The 15,713-nt window shown below is 46.8% G+C and overlaps 1 protein-coding gene across 1 annotated transcript in view; it reads left to right on the top strand.

Annotated features, from left to right (window-relative positions):
• Positions 1–15,713, top strand: part of PRKCB (protein kinase C beta) — a 228,244-nt gene that overhangs the window by 149,297 nt on the left and 63,234 nt on the right. Inside the window, exons 8-9 of the mRNA XM_063143417.1 lie at positions 6,863–6,959; positions 13,552–13,698. Of these exons, the coding sequence (XP_062999487.1) occupies positions 6,863–6,959; positions 13,552–13,698 (244 nt within the window). The remainder of the gene's footprint in view (positions 1–6,862; positions 6,960–13,551; positions 13,699–15,713) is intronic.

Below are 15,713 nucleotides of genomic sequence, written 5' to 3'. Positions count from 1 at the left end.
CTGCATTGATTTCAAGGTGTTTACAGATTGACTTCTTTATAATCTGCTCCAGAATTTTCCCAGGGATGGATGTCAGACTGACTGGTCTGTAGTTCCCACGTTCCTCCTTTTTGCCCTTTTTGAAGATAGGGACAACGTTGGCCCTCCTCCAGTCGTTCGGCACCTCACCCATCATCCATGATTTTGCAAAGATAATAGACAAAGGTTCTGAGAGATCTTCTGCTAGCTCCTTCATTACTCTAGGATGCAGTTCATCGGGCCCTGGAGATTTAAACTCATTCAAGGAAATTAGGTGTTCTTTGACCATTTGTTTATCAATCTCAAACTGCAATCCTGCCCCCTCAACTTCTGCTTCACTTTTTCCAGGGGGTTCATAGACCCGCTTTTGGGAGAAGACCGAGGCAAAGTAGGAATTGAACACTTCAGCCTTTTCTTTGTCGTCTGTTATCAATTTGCCATCCTCATTAAGCAGTTGAACCACCATTTCTTTCCTCTGTCTTTTACTACTCACGTATCTGAAGAAAGCCTTTTTATTGCTTTTAGCATCCCTCGCTAATCTCAGCTCATTCTGAGCTTTAGCCTTCCTGACGCCATTTCGGCACTTCTGCGCCACATGTCTGTACTCTTCTTTTGTAGCCTGGCCTTCCTTCCACTTCCTATATGTATCCCTTTTTTGTTTTCAGGTCATCTCTAAGCTTTTTGTGGAGCCACATTGGTTTCCTCTGTTGTCTTCTATCTTTTCTCCTTGTTGGAATTGTTTGTAACTGTGCCTTTAAAATTTCATTATTTAAATACTCCCACCCATCCTGCACTCCTTTTCTCATTAGGCTCCCTTGCCAAGGAACCTTACTTATTATAGTTCTGAGTTTATTAAAATCAGCTTTCCTAAAATCCAGAGTACGTGTATGGCTACGCTCGACTTTTGTCTCCTTCATAATCAAGAATTCAAGTATGACGTGGTCACTTTCCCCCAGAGTTCCCGTAACTGCCACTTTATCCACTAAGTCATCCCTATTGGTCAATAACAAGTCAAGGATTGCCGATCCTCTAGTTCCTTCCTCCACTTTCTGTAGGAGAAAGTTATCACCCATACATGTCAGGAATTTCTTGGAAGGGCCGCTTTTGGCAGTATTGGTCTCCCAACAGATATCAGGGTAATTGAAGTCCCCCATCACTACTACATCACACTTCCTTGAAACACTGGCAATTTGTTTCTCAAAAGTTTCGTCCTCGTCTTCTCCTTGATTGGGTGGTCGGTAGTAGACTCCGATTATCATATTCTTTTTATTCCTTGCCGCATTTATTTTAATCCAGACGCTCTCGACGGGGCTCCCAGTCTGATCCGCCTGTATTTCTGTGCAGGGATAGGTATTTTTTAACATATAGTGCAACTTCACCTCCCTTTCTATTTCTTCTGTTCTTTTTGAACAAGTTATATCCTTCAATTGCTATATTCCAGTTATGGGAGTCATCCCACCAAGTTTCAGTTATACCTATCAAGTCGTATTTGCCTTCATGTAATAAGAGTTCAAGTTCATTCTGTTTGTTTCCCATGCTCTGGGCATTAGTATATAGACATCGAAGACCATGTGTTTTATAGTCTGGCTTTGTTCCTACCTTGTTGCAGACACTATTTTGGGACACTATTGGAGCTGTTCTCTGTACTGTGGTGCCTTGGCCTTCATCCCTTGTTGCCTCGAGGTTTACGTCTCTCCCCCCTCCCCCCGTAAGATTCAGTTTAAAGCCCTCCTGATGAAGTTCTTCATGCTGTGGCCAAACTCATTCTTTCCAGCCCTTGTGAGGTGCAACCCATCCCTTGCCAGCAGTCCATGTTCCAAGTAGCGTAGCCCGTGGTCCCAGAATCCAAAGTTCTCACATCAGCACCACCTTTGAAGCCAGTCGTTCATCCAGAGTATTTTTCTTTCCCTTTCTAATCCTCTTCCAAGAACCGGGAGGATGGATGAGAAAACTACCTGGGCCCCAAAGTTCTTCAGTTTCCTTCCCAGAGCTTCAAAGTCTGAAATGATTTCTTCGTAGCTCTGCTTGGCGACATTATTTGTTCCCACATGGATGAGAAGAAAGGGGGTCTGTGTCCGTGGGCTTTATGAGATTCGGTAACCCTTCAGTCACATCTCTAATCTGTGCTCCAGGGAGACAGCACACCTGGCGAGTCCATGGGTCTTCACGACATACGTGGGTTTCATTCAATTCCACGCAGCAGGAAGGGGCTTCCCTGAAGCTTCATCTTGGTTCCCAGTTGAATTCAGGACACTCCACATGGCAAGATTCACAAGTCTGGACATGTTGAGGGGACAGATCCCTCCTTAAGGTAGGGATGAGGAGAGGACGACCCCCTGAAAAGTGTTCTTGTCTGGGATCTGATTTGTGTCATTTTTGTATCTTGGATTTTATTTGGGGTGGGGGGAAAGAGAAACCTAGAATTCCTTCCTTCCTTCCTTCCTTCCTTCCTTCCTTCCTTCCTTCCTTCCTTCCTTCCTTTCAGTCTCTACTTTTTTGCTGCACAAATTAACAGGACTGCTGATATTTCTTTCTTTCATTAAGAACATTGGGGTAGATGGTTACTCGTCCCTGGCAGAGTACTGGACCAGATGCTCTTGTGGTGCCCTTTGGGGGGGCTCTTTTTATGTCATGGGGATGGAATTGGCACGTGTCTAGAGCCCACAAGTGCAGGATGGTTACACGTCACCTCTCAAGCCACTTTCAATACTTTTATACTTTGTCATCTGGATTTAATTTACAACAGTGTTAAAGTCTGTGTTGTCTTATGTGGCTCTAGAAGAGATTACACACATAACAGAGCCGTGGCATAATAGAGAATGCAAGAGTTTACTGGTACCATGATACTTTTAAATCTGTTTTAGTGATTATGAATTTTTGATTTTACAACTTAACACCTCTTAGGTGCTGAACTTCTTTTTAGGGTGGTTTAAGAAAGACCTAAAGATGGATTTTCCTTCATTTTTTCAATGTATGTTCAAGGGTAAAGATCGTAATCTAACACTGACTGTAAATAGTTACAAATAAATAACTTCCTAAATATTGGAATAATAGAAATAGAGCAGGAGGTTGTGATCTTATTGAGGTGCCACCTTTTGACTTGGCTGTTGTTGTTGTTGTTGTTGTTGTTGTTTTGAGAGATTAATATCCACTAGTGTTGAAAGAAAAAACAGAGTTTGGTCTTGTTTGCTTGTGTTGAAGCTTTCTGAGCTATTCAGTTTTCAGCTGTAGAATGGTAATGACTACTCTTGGAAGACAGAAACAAACTTCAAAGTGATCTTGATAGGCTGGAGTGCTGGGCTGAAAACAACAGAATGGAATTTAATAGGGATAAATGCCAAGTTCTACATTTAGGGAATAGAAACCAAATGCACAGTTACAAGATGGGGGACACTTGGCTCAGCAATACTACAAACGAGAAGGATCTTGGAATTGTTGTAGATCACAAGCTGAATATGAGCCAACAGTGCGATATGGCTGCAAGAAAGGCCAATGCTATTTTGGGCTGCATTAATAGAAGTATAGCTTCCAAATCACGTGAGGTACTGGTTCCTCTCTATTCGGCCCTGGTTAGGCCTCATCTAGAGTATTGCGTCCAGTTCTGGGCTCCACAATTCAAGAAGGATGCAGACAAGCTGGAGCGTGTTCAGAAGAGGGCAACCAGGATGATCAGAGGTCTAGAAACAAAGCCCTATGAAGAGAGACTGAAAGAACTGGGCATGTTTAGCCTGGAGAAGAGAAGATTGAGGGGAGACATGATAGCACTCTTCAAATACTTGAAAGGTTGTCACACAGAGGAGGGCCAGGATCTCTTCTCGATCCTCCCAGAGTGCAGGACACGGAATAACGGGCTCAAGTTAAAGGAAGCCAGATTCCAGCTGGACATCAGGAAAAACTTCCTGACTGTTAGAGCAGTACGACAGTGGAATCAGCTACCTAGGGAGGTTGTGGGCTCTCCCACACTAGAGGCCTTCAAGAGGCAGCTGGACAAGCATCTGTCAGGGATGCTTTAGGGTGGATTCCTGCCTTGAGCAGGGGGTTGGACTCGATGGCCTTGTCGGCCCCTTCCAACTCTGCTATTCTATTATTCTATGATTCTATGAATACATTCAAGGCTTAATTTGCAAAATTGCTTGGTCTTTTAAGAGCATTTGTTGCGATCATTTTCTTTTTATATCATATGACTATAATATTGTTATCAACTCAGGACCACTCACCTACTTACTTACTTTTGAAGATTCCTTTATTTTATTCTTTTGCCTTTAGCATAAATCTCTGCTGGCCCATAAGCCCATTTAATTGTTTCTCATAGCCATTCCTGTCTATCAGCCTCCTCCTAACCTGGTGCCCTCCACATGTGTGGGACTGAAGCTCCCATAATTCCCAGCCAGCATGCTGGTTGGGAATTCTGGGAAGTGTAGCCCAATACACCTGGAGGGCACCAGGTTGAAGAAGGCTGCTGTAGAACTAGTGAAGCTGGCTAGAGATGTAGGTGCTTCTGAGAGAGCCAGTGTGGTGCTGTGACTAAAGTGTTGGATTGGGAGATCAGGGTTCTAGTCCCCACTCAGCCATGGAAACCCAACTGGGTGACTTTGGGCCAGTCACAGACTCTCAGCCCAGCCTACCTCACAGGGTTGTTTTAGTGAGGATAAAATGGAGAGGAGGAAGATTATGTATGCTACCTTGGGTTCCTTGGAGGAAAAAAGGTAGGATATAAATGCAATAATAATAAATTCCCTCCTCCTCCCTCCCAATCCCCTTTCCTTTTATGTCATGTTTTTTAGATTGTAAGCCTGTGGGCAGGGACTGTCAAGAAATATTTTTGTAAGTCGCCGTGAGAGCCTTTTTTGGCTGAATGGCGGGATAAAAATGCTTTAATAAATAATAGTCACAAGTGGCAAGAAAGTACGGCTTTGAGGTTGGTCTTTCCTCTTTTCTTGCCATCCTCCCTAAATTGTGCATGTTTATCTGTGGAAAGTGGTTACTAGGTGATGATGATGAGCATTCAGTCAAACTGTATTAGCAATGCAACAGCCCTTTAAGGTAGGCCAATTGCACAAAGAGATTTTATTTTGTTTCTAAGGAGTTTCTAAGGCTGGGCATGTTGGGGTTCGCATGCCTTCTTGAGGGTGGCCATATTGTCATGTGACCAAGACCATACCCCCTTGGGGGGCGGTCATGTCAAGATGGTCCCGCCTTGGGCATGGGCATGTTGAGGTGGGCACGCCTCCTTGAGGGTGGCCTATTGTCCTCCTTTTTGGTTTCCAAAATATAGTCACACTATTCTACGCAGGAGGAATTTCTGAAAAGGGCTAGATTTCCCCCCTCTGATTCCTCCCAGCCATGTAGGCCTGGCTTACACCTGCAGCAGTAGGATTCTGAGGAGGCAGAATAGGATCCACATAGGGTGGGAGATCCCATTTTGGAATGCTTCCAGGTCAGGTCAAAAAACATGCAGAGAAAGGAGTGGGTTGAGTTAGAATCTCTATAGGGAGATATTCCAAAATGGCAACGTCACCTTCCTTCTGAAGCAGTCGTCCACTCTTGCCACCTGCAGAGATTTGCCATTACGTTATGCTGTGTGTCTTCCTGCCTACCTGCCTATCTATTTTTTAGGACATGTTGTTGTTAAGATATTGCTCTCTTTTATGTAAACAGCTTTGATAACTTCCCATTTAAAAAGTGGAATATAAACAAAGAAATGTGTAGACCAGATACCAGGGCAAGGCTTTGATCAACCCCCCACCACACGTCCTTCACCTTGCATTGGGTATGCGCCTGAGAGCATTTCAGGTAGGGCTGTGCTCCGCTCCATTTGGGATCCCCGAATGCGGAGCGGAGTGACCTGATCTGGACCCACTAAATTCAGATCTGAATTGGGTCTAGGGACCTCCAGATCAAAGTGAAATGGTTTGCTTCGATTCGGATCACTTCTCAATCTGGAGCTCTGGACGCCATTTTGGACGGGTTTTTGTATTGAATTGTATTGGGCGAAAAATGCCTATAACTTCTTTATTTTTAAAGATAGAGCTCTGAAAATTAATGAGCTTAGAGACTGCTTATTGGAGGTCATTTGTGTAGATTTTCAGAAATATCTGTTCAGCGGTTGGGTTGCAATGAATTTTTATTTAATAGGTAAAAGCGGGAGGGGAAAATAAGCTTTTTTCAGCATTGATAGATAGCTTCATCTCCCAGTCGTGCTGATAAGTGATCACCCCATGTGAAGCATCCTCCAATCCCAATGTTGGAGGGGGGGACTAAGCCAGAGGCATACAGAGAAACTTTTCTTTCTCTGTCTTTGTGGGGTAGGACTTCAGTCAGTGAGGAGTGGATTTTTCTGAAGCTGTGTTTGGAGGAGTTAGTTGGAAATATTTTTTAAAATTCCCCCAAAATCAGGGCATGATCTGATTTCCTTCAAAGTGGCCATGCCTAAGGTCCTATGTAGAAGCTATCATGGTGCCCAGTTACAAGTGTGTATCTTGAAAAACGATGGAGATATCTGCATTTCTGTAAATGGGGGAAAATCTTTTTAAAATTCCCCCCAAATCAGGGGATGATCCCATTTCCTTCAATGTGGCCATGACTAAGGCTCTATTTAGAACCTATCATGGTGCCCATTTTCATGTTTCTAACTTGAAAACTAAAAAAGTTATAGGCGTTTTACATTTGCAATGGAAGTCTATGGGGGGAAACGGCGCCCCGGAGCGGAGCAGGATCCAGAGCGGATTGGAGTGCCCGTGCACAGCCCTAATTTCAGGTGGCCCATCTTGCAAGAGCTCATTTGGCCCCAGATTGCTGTTTCTGGCTCTTGGTTAGTTTTGGTTACCTGCTTTCCTTTGTCCAGGTTTAAGCTGCTGAGCCAGGAAGAGGGGGAATACTTCAACGTCCCCGTTCCCCCCGAAGGCGAAGAAGGCAATGAAGAGCTCCGGCAGAAGTTTGAGGTGAGCGGTGCTTCAACTAGGCCACCCCTTCATAGCAGCTCCATCAGTGGGCGGGGGCGGGGGCATTCTCTGCGGCGTGCTCCACCCATTGGAGGCTCACCTCAGCCTGAGAGTCTTCTGCAAATTCTGGCTGTGTGCCCCTGTCTCCTGCCCCCCCCTCACTTGTGAGGCCCCTAACCCTAACCTTTAGGCTGGGAGGACTGCTGCCACATCACAGCTGACAAAGTCACCCTATTCAGTTGTTTGGTACCCATGGGTACTAAATGCCCAAAGGGGCCATTGGGAAGGGCCAGTCTAGTCCCATCCTCTTGACAACAGCCCCCGTTTGAAGCATGATTGGCAGCTGCTGAAAGTGGGGCCCTTCAAACTGCGTTTCGATCCAGCAAGGTATGCTGTTTCCAGATCTCAGAGCCTGGTGGCCAGTTTCCAAAGTCTGGTTCCACTGAGGAGTAGTGCTGAAGTCTCCAGAAGGTGCATGGTCTCCGCTACAAATGTGTGCCACTTGTATACTGTCTTTTAGAGGAATGCATCAAGCCCCCATTTGGGCCCTGCTTTGGCACTTTGCAATCAGTCCAATTCCTCTTGGACACCTTCAGAACCTGTTCCTTGTGCTGAAAATGACAGGCAGCCTAGAGGTGTCCCTAAGTAAGAAACCTGCAAAGTTTCAAAAGGGCAGGTGTGGCGCTATATGTGGGAAGGGACTCATGGGGGGGGGATGATTCGCTTCCCACCCCGTCGTTGGTGTGTGTGTGTTATATAACAAAGTGGCATACGTCATAGAGGGGTCCCCAGGCATGAAAACGGCAAAGTTTCAGAAAGACAGGTGCAGGGGCCAGGTGGTGATGTTGCTTGAAAAGCAGTTTAAGCCTGGTGGTATTAGGGAAATGGCCATCTCACAGGCTCATCCTCGCCCCTGTCCCTAAAGCACAGTGATTTTTGCCCCTGGCAGGAGCGTGTCCTGGGATTAAAAGAGGCACATGTCAGTCACTGAACTGCCCTTCCTTCCTCCCACCACTCATAGGCCAGATCGACACTGAGCAGGATATTGCACTATGAAAGCGGTCTATGGGATGTGTCAATGGGCTGTCAGCACACAGCTGTCAGTGCACTTTGATGCCGCTAGAAAGCAGTAGTGGGGCTCCTGCTTCTTATATACTTCTTTTATGCCATTTTCCTAGTGCTATAGCCTGCTTGGTGTAGATCTGGCCCTAATCAATGTTTAGACTGAGCAACAAAACAAAATGACACTATTTGAAGAAAAGGCACCATGAATGGAGGCACCACTGAAGCCTTTTCTTGCTTGGCTTCGAAGAAATACCAGAAGTGGTCCGAAGGGGCCCGATTCTGCTCTGGTTTCAGGCCACGCCTGAATCCAATGCACTTCCCTACAAGTTTAACAGTTATGGATTCCCCCGAAGAATCCTGGGGAGTATAGTCTAGTGCAGGTTAGGGTGCTGAAAGAGATCCCTTGCCACTTCCCCTCAGAGGAGAATAGTTCTCAAGGGGATGATGTTAGTCTTCAGCTAGTTTCAGTCCAGAGAGGATGAAAGCTGGGCAGTTCCACTGAATGCAGGGCAGTCATGGACCCATGAGCCCTCTTTGCCTGTGAGGCCTCAGATTGCAAAATGGATTGCTCTGCCTCTACCCACTCTGAATCCCAACTAGTCAAGAAGCAATTCTTTGCATGTTTCTGCCTGCTTCATTTGCTTACATGAGTAGTATCCAGGCTTCCAGAATGTGGAACATTGTCCCAAATATTTGGTGAATAGGTCCAACGGCCAGGTCTGCAAAGTCTCTCTTGAGAACATAATCCTTGAAGGATGTCACCATTTTTGAAAGGGCAAACTCCAGTGAGATGTTCCTCACTGCAATAAGCAAAAGCTATGTAGAACACCCCACCCACCCATCCTGCTCATGACAAAGAGGCCCTTGTAGGAGAGTTCCCCCTGGATCATCTCCCAAAGTGCTGAAGCCCTTACTTCAGAGATCTTCCTTCATCAGAAGCTGCCGTCCACCCAAGGTGCATCTTCCAGTTCTCACTGGATGCATGGATCAGTCTAACAGAATGAGCTCAGTGCTGCACCGGCTCTCCCTCTGGTCCTCCTCACTAGTGATAGGATATGAAAAGCCCAATCTCTGCATTCATCACAAATGGAACCAGCATAGCTCTCGGGAGTCAATCATGACACTAAATTAAAATGTGTCTTTTTAGGGGAGGAGAATTGAGATTAACCTCATAAGGGGGCAAGAGAACTTTTCAGTGGCCCATCACATGCTCCAGATGTTGGAACAAAGGGAAACACTGTTTGAAATTTCAACATTATTCACATTTTTAAACCTAGTATAATGAGATTTGTTAATCTGTTTTATCTGGAGCTCATGCAGCTATAAATTAATATAATTAACAAATATCTGGGCAAGATATTAATCTAATTGGAATGGAAACTAGACAACAGGAAGAATCCTATTGTGAAGTTCTGAATATGTTCCATTTCAAAACTAGTGAGGATACGCAAGCCAGCATTGCAGTGGAGAGGTTTCGACACACAATTTTGAAGAAAAATGCAACAGACCTGTAATTATGGATGAAGAACACTTGTGTAACCCATTCCCATGCCCCTGCCCCCACTATCTCAGAAAGCTCTCAAAGGCATATGTGATGGTCACATAGATTCATAGAATCATAGAAAAGTAGTGTTGGAAGGGGCCTCTAAGGCCATCGAGTCCAACCTCCTGCTTATTGCAGGAATCCACCTTAAAGCATCCCTGACGGGTGGCTGTCCAGCTTCCTCTTGAAGGCCTCTAGGGTGGGAGAGCGCACCACCTCCCTAGGTCATTGGTTCCATTGTCGTACTGCTCTAACAGTCAGGACATTTTTCCTGATGTCCAACCGGAAGATCTGGATTTTCGTTTGGGTGTAGTTTCTCTTTTTAATGATTTTATGATCATTAAATAGGAACGTTTAAGTTTACCAGAGTCATGTCTAAGAGGATGAAGAAGTCTCTCCGTGTTCCAGTATCATCTTGGAGTTCTTGCTTCCACTTCCTCCTTGGCACTAGTCCTTAGCATGGAACTGCCCTTGATCTCAGTTAACAACCTGGAATCAGCTTCTAATTTCTTCTAGTCTATATCTGTTGTCTTCTTTCCTACTATGTTGGTCTTTCTCCTCATTTGCTCTCCAACTATCTCCTTCTCGGAAAAGGAAAGGAAGGGAAGGGAAGGGAAGGGAAGGGAAGGGAAGGGAAGGGAAGGGTGTTAGGGGCACAATGCTATGCATGTTTAGACAGAAAATGCCCTACAACTCCCAGCATGCCCCAGCCAGAGACTATGGGGTGCTATGAGGTAGGATATTATTATTATTATTATTATTATTATTATTATTATTATTATTATTATAATAATAATAATAATAATAATAATAATAATATGCATAGGATTGCAGCCTTTAACAGAAAATTCCATCCTGGGGCACGGCCCAGGTGCCTGCAAGGGCATCAGGCAGTGCCAGGATCAGGGACACTGTGCTGGGCGGTTTGGAGATGCTTCACATTCAATTTGCCTTGAGGATGATTTCCCCCATTTAAAAGGGAATGCAACCTTCAAGTTTGTTTTTAAATGTCTGGTGTACATTCAGGCTTTTTTTTAAAGGGGAAAGGTAACATTTCTCTCCTCTCCCCTCACCCCATCTGAAGTCAGGCAGGCAGTGACTGGGAAGAGGGCGTCCCCTGTCATGGCGCCCCCTTTACCAAGCGCCCTCCCCATGGAAGCTCCGCTGGCACAAATGTTGGGCCTTTCCAGGGCAGGGCAGGCAAAAACTGTCCCATTTGCCCAGGGCTGGCAGCCCAGCAAGGACAGTAAGCTGGTTTCAGTAATGGTTGTTTCCGTTCTGCTCCATTTCCTTTCTTAACTTTGACTACAGTTCTGATATTTTAGATTTTATTCCTACCGTTTTAAAGTATGCTACCTGGAGAGTTTTATACTGCAGGGAGGCACAGACATCTTCTAAATATGCTAGTTGCAGTACCAGAGGCAGTAAGCCTATATACACCAGTTGCTGGGGAACATGGGTGGGAGGGTTCTGTTGCACCTGTGTCCTGCCTGTGGGTCCCTGGTCAACAGCTGGTTGGCCACTGTGTGAACAGAACACTGGACTAGATGGACCCTCAGTCAGATCCAGCATCAGGGCTCTCCTGACGTTCTAAATAACATGTTTGACATGCGTATGATGACTGGGGTGGGGGCGGGGGCTGGATAGGGGCAGGAGAGCCCCTGGCTCTGGACGTGACCCTCCAGTGACACCGTCCCTCGCAGCAGACTTATGGTCAGATGGTGAAATGGGGGACTCACTTGGGGCAGCAGCAGACCTCGGCCTCAGCAACCGGCCACCTAGAAGAGGAGGTGGTGCATGATGGTTGTGATCCAGAGCAGTATTTCTGAATGTCCCTGGGAGGTTAATCCACCTCAGTTCTTACACTGGAATGGGAGAACAAAGGGGATTCTCCAAGGGAAAGCAGGAGTCTCATCAACCAGGTGGCAGCAGCCGGGCGTTAGCTGTTGCCCCATGAACCACCAGTTTTGAGCTCTGAGTGGCAGCCCCAACAGAGCCGCTGGAATCAGCTTAATGGGATTTCATGCACGGCTGAGCTCCGGGCAGGCTCCTGCGATATGGCAGGGTTTTTTCAGAAATTAAAACGAATAAATTATGCGATAACTATCTGTGTGTGTGTGTGTGTTGTATAACAAATTGTGCTCCAGTAAATTAGATAGCCGCTAGACCATTGAGAAAAGCAATGCACCAGTGACGTGACTTCACTGTTCTTTTGCCATCGTGGGACAGGCTGAGTTGTTCAAGTATGTTTTTTAAAAGGCTCTCGGACTTTCAGCTGAGAATTGGTGCAGGAGAATAGTGGGGAGCCGGAATCCTTCAATGAACTGCTATTAGCAAGGTGTTTGTGGAATAGAAACAGAACAATAACCTTTTGGGGTGAAAATCTGCAGTGCAGTCTGTATTAGAATGGAATTGTTTATTCTTACCTGGGAGTAAATCCCATTGAACTCAGTGGGGCTTCCTTCCGAATAGGCATGTATAGAATTGCACTGGCTGGGTTTTTTTTTAAAGCTTCTATGCTGTAAGACAATCTGTCATGGAACAGCCTTCCCTTAAAAGGACTGCAACTCCCATCATTCCTCACCACTGGCTATGCCAGATGTGGCTGATGGGAATTGCAATCTGACATCATCTGCAGGGCCACCCGTTCCCCCACTCTTGCTTTAAAAGCTGAGGGGCCCCCAAGAAGGTTTCACCTTCCAATGACGGTGGGGGTTTGGCTTTTGATTTTTCGTAAACTCTCTGAACTTGGGCTCCCCTTCTACATTTCTTCTTCCTCCCAGCATCCCACCTTGCAAAGCGCTCAGTCTCAAGAGTCAAACAAGACATCTTTAGTCTGCCTGCCTTCTTTCTTTCTTTCTTTCTTTCTTTCTTTTTAAATGAACAAAAAGCCAGTACTGGGATGTGGGGTGGGGGAGAGTCAGATTGGGACCATGGGGTGGGGGAGGAGAGTCAGATTGGGACCATGGGGTGGGGGGAGAGGGGCTTTAGTCCTGATCCAAGCTGAGGGTCCTGCACTCCACCTACTGCAGTGGCAAGAAAGCTTCTGTCGGCACTAGCAAAAAGCAGGCATGTTGGCGTTGGCGTGTGTGTGTGATTCTGGTCAAGGCTACAATGGGAGCAAAGGGCTAATGCCATCCTGCCCCATGCCATGGTCCTGATCCTGCTCACCCTCCACTGGGTATATATACTTAAAGCAAGTGACCATGGCTCAAGACATAAATAATGTCACAACGATTTGGTCCTCACTCTGTTCAGGAAGTGCAGAGACTCGCTCCGCACCCCACCGTGTGCACAGAGGATCTATCACTAGGGGTGGAGAGGGATTTCAAAGGCTCATTGGCTGTTGCCCCTTCTCCTTTCAGCCCTGTGGTTTTTCCTGGCCCTGGCCCCACTTTTTCACCCTCCAAGTCCATTGGAGAGCAACTGCTTGGGGTTAACGAGGTGAAGGATGAGTCGTGCCCCACCCCACCCCGCTCACCTACAAGGCCTCCCTCACATGGCTCTTGCGCTGCTCCCTCATTTTGAAAGAGAGGTTAGAAGGCTTGTGAGCAGATCTATTTAAAACGTCTGTTTGTGTGCACATCCTGCAAGAGTGAGGAAGTGGGGAGAGGGGCCCTGACAGGACAGCTAGGAAAGGGTTTGCTTTGGTGCAGCACCTCCCATTTACCTGCTTTCCAATTCCTCAAGGAAAACTCACTGAACAAGGCGGATTTCCCCAACGTCTCTTTTCAGAAACAGCCAAGGAGGAATATCAGAGGAGGGAGAGTGCTACTGGCTGTGTTTTCATGGAGATTCATTTTCAAGAATTGACCCGCCCAGCACCTCAAGTTATTCCTTCCACTGCAGTTGTGTGTTTGAAGGGACCCTTCTTTGGTTTCATGAGCTGGAACATGAGCTAAAATTCCTATTCTCCAAATACCTTCTCTTATACTTTCACTGTGCTTTTCTTCCTTTCTTTTTTAAAATGCCTTCCCTTTTTAGAGAGCCAGGATCGGCCCAGGATCAAAGGCGGTGGAGGATAAGTCATCAAACGCCATCTCGAAATTCGACAACAATGGCAACCGTGATCGCATGAAGCTGTCCGATTTCAACTTCCTGATGGTGCTGGGCAAAGGCAGCTTTGGAAAGGTGGGGGCCGCCTGCATCGTCTGTAAAGGGGGTACGGATGGGGGGCCGGTTGGGCTGGGGGCTGCCATTCTGGCTGCTGTGTAGGCTGGTTTTCTTAAGCATGCAGATGCTGTGAGGCAGCTGGTCTCTCTACCACGGAAGGACATTCTTGCTTCGTACGTTTTTCTAGTGCTGTGGTTTCCAATTGCCAGCAGGCCGATGTTTTGAGATTTCCTGGTGGAGGCAGCTAGGAGTGGAGACTGAGCTTGGTTTTTGCGAGTTTCCGGTGAGGTACATAAATAGAACCTCAGCACTGCAACAAAGAGAGTGAGAACTCTTCACTCATTATCAGCGCTCCTTCCATCCAAAAGTCCGATCCCTGTGCTTGACTAGAAAGACCCATCTTGTAGGAAGACATTTTCCTCAACAGAGGAAATGTATGCGCTCTCCCACATGCAGATCCACATGCCTGGTAGTAGGGGTGGATGAGAAATTCGTTTCAGTTCCTTTTTGATCAGGATTTACCCAGTTTGCGCCTTCCAGATTGAACAGAGACTCAGACACAGTCTATGGTTGAAGTGCGGACATTTCTGAGATTGCAGTATAACTTGTGGACCAAAAAAATGTGTTTGACAGATGCAGATATTTGAAAAATGTGCACAAATATGCCTTCATCAATGGCAGAAGAATGCGTACACATCAAAGATGAGCACAATTGATGCATACGTTTGGAAAAAAAATGCCAACATTTTCCTGCAATCTGATACGGACACGAGTCAGAACAAGCTTCAGTATGGAAACTGGAGAACTTCCGTGATGTTGAGCTTTGCTGATTGGCACATTCCTACCTGGTAGCAGGAAGTGATTTAGAGCCATTGGCAATTAGAGCCAACGGTCCACAGCCGAGTGCCCACTTAGCATGCAGAAGGTCCTGGATTCAATCCCTGCCGCCTCCAACTGATGGGAGCCAAGGCAGCAGTTGACTAGCAAGACTGGTTTGGGCTTGAGTGCTTGCAGAGGCCCTGCCAGGCAAAGGAGGCAATATTGGGCCAGACGGACCAAGGGCTGGGCAGTAGACGGTCATGAACAATGTCTGCTGCTCCAGTTCTAGCTGGAGGGCCCCAGGTCAATAGTAGTACATGCACAAGCTTTGCATGCTGGAGGTCCCCAATCCAATCACAGTTATTAAGGGGCAACATAGCCGACGGAGGGGATGGGAAAGGCCTCGCTCCGCCTGCTGCTCAGTGGGAGCCACTGCTAGTTAGAGGAGGAAGCACTGGGCCAGCTGCTCCTGTCCCGAGGGAAGTCTGTCTGGCTGGACCCCTCCTAGCCTTCGGAGGTTGGTTAAAAGTTTAAACCCCTTTTCTGCTTAGGGAGCCTTTTGGTGCTTGGGAGGTTGGGGGCGGGCAGCAGGGATGGACGTGCCTCCCCTTGTACCACAATCATTGCTGAGTGGCGGTTTTAACTGATGATGTCTTGGATCTTTGTGGTGATTGATGGTTGATTATGAGTCGTGGCGTGAGCTGGTTTAGAGGGCCGATAAGACTAGAATGGATGGATGGACAGACGGACTCTGAGCCCAAGGCAGCTTCCTATGTTCACATCAGCTGTGGTGGGATCCTGTTTTTCCATCCTGGGAATACATACAAGTAGCTCATGATGATTCAAATAATTGTTTAGTACCTCAGATGAATGTGTCCATCTTACACCCAGGTTTTCCACCTATCCTGGTTCCTCACAAGCCTGTTATTACAGAGAGGGAGGGGCTGTCAGAGGAACATAGGGAGGGTATTTCTTGGGCACACCAAAGGTCCATCTTACCCAGAGAGAGCTCACAAAGTAGGTCATGCTGGAGGGAGCCCCCCCCCCCCGGATGTTTTGGACAGCAACTGACAACTTGGCCCTGCTTGCCTCTTCTCCTTGGTGCCCAGCATACATGTTGCTTGCTGGCCCAAAAGGATGATGCCAGCGCAACCCCCTCCAAGGTAGCATGACCCTGGGGAGTGAGAAGGAGCGGCCCCCTCTCTGGCGCCCAG

This window comes from Elgaria multicarinata, chromosome 17, assembly GCF_023053635.1.
Source record: "Elgaria multicarinata webbii isolate HBS135686 ecotype San Diego chromosome 17, rElgMul1.1.pri, whole genome shotgun sequence".
NCBI classification, from domain to species: Eukaryota; Metazoa; Chordata; class Lepidosauria; order Squamata; family Anguidae; genus Elgaria; species Elgaria multicarinata.
This window is presented reverse-complemented; position numbering and strand designations above follow the sequence as displayed.